Raw genomic sequence first — 6,827 nt, forward strand, 5'->3', positions numbered from 1 at the left:
GGGCTGGAATAGGTCTGGGAATTTTCTGCCTTCTGTCAGGTTGCCCTGGACAAGGAAAGCTTATTAGTCCTTCCCATCCCCACAGTGCTAATGTGGATGTGTGGGCTCCTACCTCATGCGTTGGAAGGAGGGAACTCTTCAGAGCTACCCTCATTCACCACGCTTTCTCCAATTTCTCCCCTTTCTACAGCTGCCAAAGATCTGGTGAGAAATTTGCTGGAGGTGGACCCTAAGAAGCGGTACACGGCCGAACAGGTCCTACAGCATCCCTGGATTGAGATGGTTGGGCATACCAACACAGGGAACTCACAGAAGGAGGAGTCCCCCAACAGTTAGGGTCACTTCCAGAGTCAGCACAAGAAGGTTGCAGAGCAGATGCCATAATCCTGCCTGGGACATCTGTCCAGCCTGGTCTCCTTGAGGACAGAGAAGAGAGGGGACGTCTAGTCTACAAGCAAGGCTGTGCAAGACCCTTCTCCACAGAATTAGGGAAGGAGAAGAGCCACCTGGCATATTTTAAAGAGTGTTTGAAAGCAATGTTCTAATGTTGAATGATGTATGATATTTTTAGATTTGTATATCTGAAGTCTTTAATACCTTTTGGGTAAGAATTGCTATGAATGAGGAATTTTGATAATAATGACAGATTCTGTTTTCTCCTTGTATTCACATCCATGGTAGGCTACAGGAGTGTGCTTCACATCGCTCAAGCTCCCCCACACAATGAATGAGGTGATTCCTGGCTTTTTTAAAAATCTCAATAAAACACAATGAATAACAGAAAGATCTGCCTTGTTCAATGGTGGGGAGAGCTGGGGAAGTAGTTCAACACAGCTGTGTTTTAACCTTTGACAAAGAGACCAATACATATGGTTCTATGAACTGAAATTCCTTGAAAAAAAACCCAACATTTAAAAAAAATAATCTGCAGGTTGACTGATTAGAACTTCATGATTATGGAGAATTGGAATGTAAAGATTGAGAGTCAAAAATTACCTTGGGTTATCTTCCATCCCCTTAATAGCCATGTACCACCAAACTGTATGTCCAACCTAACAGATAAAACTGTTGGAACGTATTAACTCAGCTGAGCACTAGCTTCTACTAACCCAAAGCTAAGATGTGATAGCACCTAAAGCCTGCAGAAGAGACATCTCCGCTTTGCTGTAAGCTGCCTGCCTGACCACACCACCAGTATATGTAGTAAATTCATTGATCTGAGACTTTGTTTTATCTGACGATAATAATAATAATAATAAAATCATGTAACCATTTCTAGGATGGGGTGTGTCATTTAGGACAACGTGAATGAGAGCTGCCAAGTTATGGTCACTCATGTAATTTCACTCACACTAATTTCTGTTTGGTACAAAAGCTGTGCTTTGTGTTGACAGTTCTCATACTACTTTACAGATGGAGAAATTAGGGCATAGGATGGCCCGATCTGCCCATCCTTAGTTTACAGTGGAGGTGGACCTCAGTGTTGAGTGACCCCGCACCCCTGTTCTTGTCCCTAGCTTCTATTCTTGCTGTATTAATTTTACTGGGGACTTAAAGAAGCATTGATTGCCCACTAGGTAGCGAGGGAAGGGGATTTGAGGGAGGAGAAACAAGGAATTACTATCCCATTACCAGAAAGGCGTGAGCTCTCCATGAAGGGCTTATGATAGTTCTAATACGCATCCTTCTTGTGTCTTATGGAGAGGACCAGGCTGTGCCCTGTGATGTGGGGAGATGCTCTCTTGTAGCATGTTGTGTGTATTCCTGTGTGTGTGCAGGTGCATCTGCATGCAGAAGCCTGAGGACACCCTTAGATGCTGCTCCTTAAGTATATCCATCTCGAGTTTTGAGACCCTGGCCTGGAAGTCACCAAATAGCCTAGACTGGCTAGCCAGTGATCCCTAGATATATAGCCACATGTCATACTTTCCAGCACTGAAATGACAAATGCACTATCATGCTTAGCTTTAACATGGGTTCTGGGCATTGAACTCAGGACCCCATGCTTGTAAGGTAAGAGCTTTACAGACTGAGCCACCATCTCAGGTCACCTGCAGGAATTACATTGAACTCTGGTGAAAAGAGCCATGGTCAAAAGACTTGAGAAATCGTAACAGAAGTATTTCAGACATCTTGCTTTCATGTTTCTGCTCCCCATGGGTGGGTCTTAGTTCTTTACTTTCCAGCTGTGGCCCCTGGCTGCTCCTCACGTGTACTCTTGAAGAAGCAGAAGCAAAAACATTTGAAACAAAACAGAACTAGAAGAGCCTCTCTTTCCCCAAAGACATCAGTGAATCTAATTCTATTCTTAGCAAATGCCCAAAGCCAAACCTTCAGACTCAAGAGGGCGATTCCTTTTGCCGTGCACCTCACTTCAAAGCTCCCCCAAGCGGGAATCATCATTAGGAGACCATCCAAGGCTCAGCAGAGCCGCAGAGCGATTCTGCCTGGATCAAACGGCTTCAGCTCTGCACCTGCCAGGCGGCCACTTTGAACTGCTTCTCCTGGCTCTCACAGTCGTACAAGCACTGCTCAAGGGCTGACCATTTGTCTCTCCTCAGCTTGGCTGTCCCTTTGGAAAGGAAGGGGCCTATTTACTTCTTGGAAGCTGACCCACATCTCCTGGCTTTATCCCTTTTCTTTTTCCTTTTCTCCTCTCCCCTCCCTTCTCCTCTTCTCCCTTCCTTCTTTCTTCCCCTTCCTCCCCCTCTGCTTCCTTCCTTCCTTCCCCTCTCCTCTCCTCCCCTCTTACCATCTTCCTCCCTCCCCTTCCTCTCCTCCCTTTTCTTTCTCTCCTGTTTCCTTTCCTTTCCCCTACTGTCTCCTCCCCTCCACCCCCTTCTCTCTCTTTCTTCTCCCCTTCCTTGTCTTCCGCTGTTCCTCTTTCAGTGTATCTGTCTCTGTCTTTTTTCCTTTCTTTTAGAGACTGGGTCCTTCTCTGTAGCCCAGTCTGGCTTGGAACCCACTATATAACCCAGGCTGGCATCACAATAACCTTGCTGTCTCAGTCTCTGAGGGCTGGCTTACAGGCAGTAGGCCCTCTCTTGGCCAGAGCAGGAGCAGCAGCTGTGTTCTTGGGCACACATCTCCACATGCTTACTTCTCAAGCACGTGCCTGACCCAGCCCCAGGCATGCTACTTCTCTCTGGGAATCACGGCTTTTGACCGAGGTTCAGATGGGCATCCTCACCCCTCCCTTTCCCACTGCAGGACAGCTGACTTGGCAGCCCATAGGGTGTGACCCAGAATGAAGAACAGGTGCCATGGTGACACTTAGGTGCTGGGAGCCTCCCAGCCTGGAGCAGGTTGAATGAGACAGAGTCGGACTCAGGTGTGGCTTTAAAGACTGATGGTCTCAGATGTTCTAGCTCTCTAATTATACTAAATGCTTGTTGATGGCTTCTGAAAGGTCCTAAAAACTTTCCTGCTTTTTCTGAGGGGTAAAAGCACTGACTTAGGAGATTAACACCTGTAGCTTAATGTGGGGGAGGGCAGGAGAAATAAGTAAAGTCGCCTTTGTTCTATCTCTGCAGGAACTGTACAGCTCTAACTTCCAGTCTGCTAGGTGAAGTCACGCAAAGAAAAAGGGGTGCATTGGAAAGTGGTTTTAGCTTTTATTTCTAAGTTCTAAAAAGTTTCCTATGAAAGCTCTAAAAGAAAAAGAGGGAAAGGGGCTTCTAAGAAAAAGGGGACTAACAGAATCTAAAAAAGTGGGACAAGGAGAATTCTAAAGAAAGGGGGATAAAGAGAATGCTCTCCTCGCTTTGTCCTCAGCACCTACACATCTTTCAGAATACATGACCACATGGTAAAAAGTTCATCACAATCCACACATACATTCAAATCATAAACTGAATAAGAACTTTCAAACAGAGAATGTTTGCATGCATATCCACCAGGAGTAAGTTTCTGGCTAAACATTCACCACCTGTCACAGCTCCACAGGTTCAAGGAGAGTTAAAAGCCATAACTAAGTTATTGGTGAAGTTTTGTATGGATAAACCCAGTCAATATTTTATCTTCTGTCCTAGCACCTATAATAGTTAGCTTCTTTTTTTAATGACCTTTGGTTAATGAATTTTACAGCCTCTTGAAATATACTCTAAGTTGCAGAATGCCTGCTTACTATCTCAGAAGCAATTAACTCGTGACACTAAAGACTGGCAGAGTTCTCATTGCAGTTTTGACTGTCAGAAAGGATTTAATAGGAGTGTTAGTAAAAGAGCTTAATAATTACCATAAATTTAGGAATTCTTGTAGGAGCATCATTAAGGGTTAAGAAACCATCTATTTGCCTATATAGCATCACTGCAAGGCAGTACTTCTTTGTAGATTTTCAGAGATCTGCTCAAAAGGGTGAGTTAATGCCTAGTGATTATTATATATGTTTAATAATAACATGAAAAGCTTATTAATAGCAGGAATCTTTCCTAAAATGAATTTCTCTTGGGTCTTGTCTATCAGAGCTATGTTGTAGCTATTAATCCAAGGCAGACCCATCTCAGGAAGATCACCTGCTAGTTATTAGCTTGTTGGTTCCTGACACTTAGGGGTAGACATAGGAACACCAGTCACTTCCTGCCCACTACAAAATCCCATCTCTCTCCCCTGCTGGAGGTGTCTGGCTTATATGATCTGCTGTCACCACCAGACATAGCTGGCTGAACTGGAGGTGGACATTTGGCACATCCAGCCAGGCAAACATTATTCCCCAGAATTTGGGAACAGATCCTAGTCTCTCAGCTCTGTGGAAACCACACAAGCATGGGGAACCTGGAGCTGGTGGATCAGGGACAACCATGTTACTGTCTCAACAAACAAGCAAAAAACAAAACAAAACAAAACAAAACAAAACCAGAAAAAACCCAACCCAAACCAAACCAAACCAGGCCAATAACAACAACACTCATCCAACCAACCAACCAATTCGAGCCTGTGGTAGATTGTACAGTTTAATATCTGCATCTCTACTGGCCTTCCTATCCTTTGCTGTTTCTGAGAGATTATGCTTTCCTGCCTTAAGGAAGTCATATGATTTGCCTTAGCCAATGGGATTCAAGCACTTAAGTCTATGCCCAGAGGGATTAGACTTAATTGCCCATTTAGCTTGGTCCAAGAGCTTCTGCCACCTACCACAAAAAGAGCATGTCCTGGGAATTTCTGGTTCAAAGAAGACAGACCCTTAGAAGGGACCAGAAGCTGGCCTGTACACAGGAACAAAGCGGCCCTATCTGACCTTCAGAACTACCAAGGAGAACAACAGATGGATGTAATTATGAGCCGTGGGAACATGGGGGCTGTGAGACACCGTAATCAGCCCTAACCGGACTCATGGTGAGTCCCTTTAGAGGTAGAACATTCTAGTAAGCCATTTATAATGATTAATGTTGATCGCCAATTAACAGAATCTAGAACATCTGGTGATGGGCCTCTGGGCATTTTGTGGGTGGATTATCTTGATTACACTGAGGTGGGAAGACATGCTCACTGTGGGCAGCACAGCTTCCTGGGTTGGGACCTTGGGATATAAAGATGGGGAAGGAAGCTCAAGCAGCGGCCATCCTCTCTGTCCTGACTGCGTGTGGGGTGAGCATGTGCTCTGAGTTCCTGCTGCTTTGACTTTCCTGCCATGATGGCCTGGGTCTTGAGTTGAGAGCCAAATGAACCCATTTCTCCTGTCAGTTTCTTTTTATCAGGGTATTTTATGACAGCAACAGGAAAAGGAACCAAGAAATTTCTCCATATGAACTTTATCCATTTACCCATCCATCCACACCAAATAAATGTGTGTGTGTGTGTGTGTGTATGAGAGAAATAGAGAGAGAGGAGGGAGAGACAGAGAGAGAGACACAGAAAGAGACACAGAGAGAGAGAGACATAGACACACACAGAGACACAGAGATGGACACAGAAACACACAGACAAAGAGAGGGGGGAGAAACAGAGAGCAATGCACACAGAAATAGAAAGAGACAGAGAGAAAGAGAATGTTGTATGGTTTCTGGAGAGACACAAACAGATACAACACCAATGGCAAACTAGAGAAGTGATTCTGCCTCAATCTAGCTTGGTGATCAGTTAGTTGATTAGGGTTATTTCCAGGAGTATGGATGAAGAGTTACTTACAAGAGCATGTGTGTCTCAAAGGTGGCTGCATGGCTGAAGAACCCACTGTAGCATAAGGGATAACTCTGGGAAGCTGCATCACCGGAGTTCCCTGCTCAAGTTGCAGGCAGCTCTCCCGGAGTCCACCTCCTCATCCCTCCCTCTGTTGCTTACCACGTGTATACACAATCTTACATTTTAGATAGCATGTACCTGAGTCTTGTAACTTTAGTAACTTTCCTAGCTGTGGAAGTTTAGTTTTAAGTCTTTTGAACCTCTCTCCCTCCATTCCTCCGTCTCTCCCCCTCCTTCCCTCTCTCCTTATCTCCCCCTCCTTCCCTTTAAGGGGAATGTTTCAATTCAGAGGAAATAGCTACACAGTAGTCAGAGAGACAGAGACACAGTTACACATAGAAGCAGAAAAACAGGAAAACAAACTAGAAAGAATGAAACCATTTTATACACTGTAAGTTAAATATTACAGACAACAGGAGGTGCACCTTTTTGTCTTTTCTTCTCTTCCTTCCTTTCTTCCTTTCTTTCTTTCTTTCTTTCTTTCTTTCTTTCTTTCTTTCTTTCTTTTTCTTTCTTCCTTTCCTTTCCTTTCCTTTCCTTTCCTTTCCTTTCCTTTCCTTTCCTTTCCTTTCCTTTCCTTTCCTTTCCTTTCCTTTCCTTTCCTTTCCTTTCCTTTCCTTTCCTTTCCTTTCCTTTCCTTTCCTTTC

General features: G+C 44.4%; 1 protein-coding gene across 1 annotated transcript in view; it reads left to right on the plus strand.

Moving 5' to 3' along the window:
- Dclk3 (doublecortin-like kinase 3) overlaps nt 1-1,277 on the plus strand; it is a 50,531-nt gene extending 49,254 nt beyond the window's left edge. The window contains exon 5 of the mRNA NM_172928.5: nt 191-1,277. Within this exon, the coding sequence (NP_766516.2) occupies nt 191-336 (146 nt within the window). The 3' untranslated portion in view covers nt 337-1,277. The remainder of the gene's footprint in view (nt 1-190) is intronic.
- The last annotated feature ends 5,550 nt before the right edge of the window (nt 1,278-6,827 follow it).

Source organism: Mus musculus, chromosome 9 (assembly GCF_000001635.26).
Source record: "Mus musculus strain C57BL/6J chromosome 9, GRCm38.p6 C57BL/6J".
Classification (NCBI taxonomy): Eukaryota; Metazoa; Chordata; class Mammalia; order Rodentia; family Muridae; genus Mus; species Mus musculus.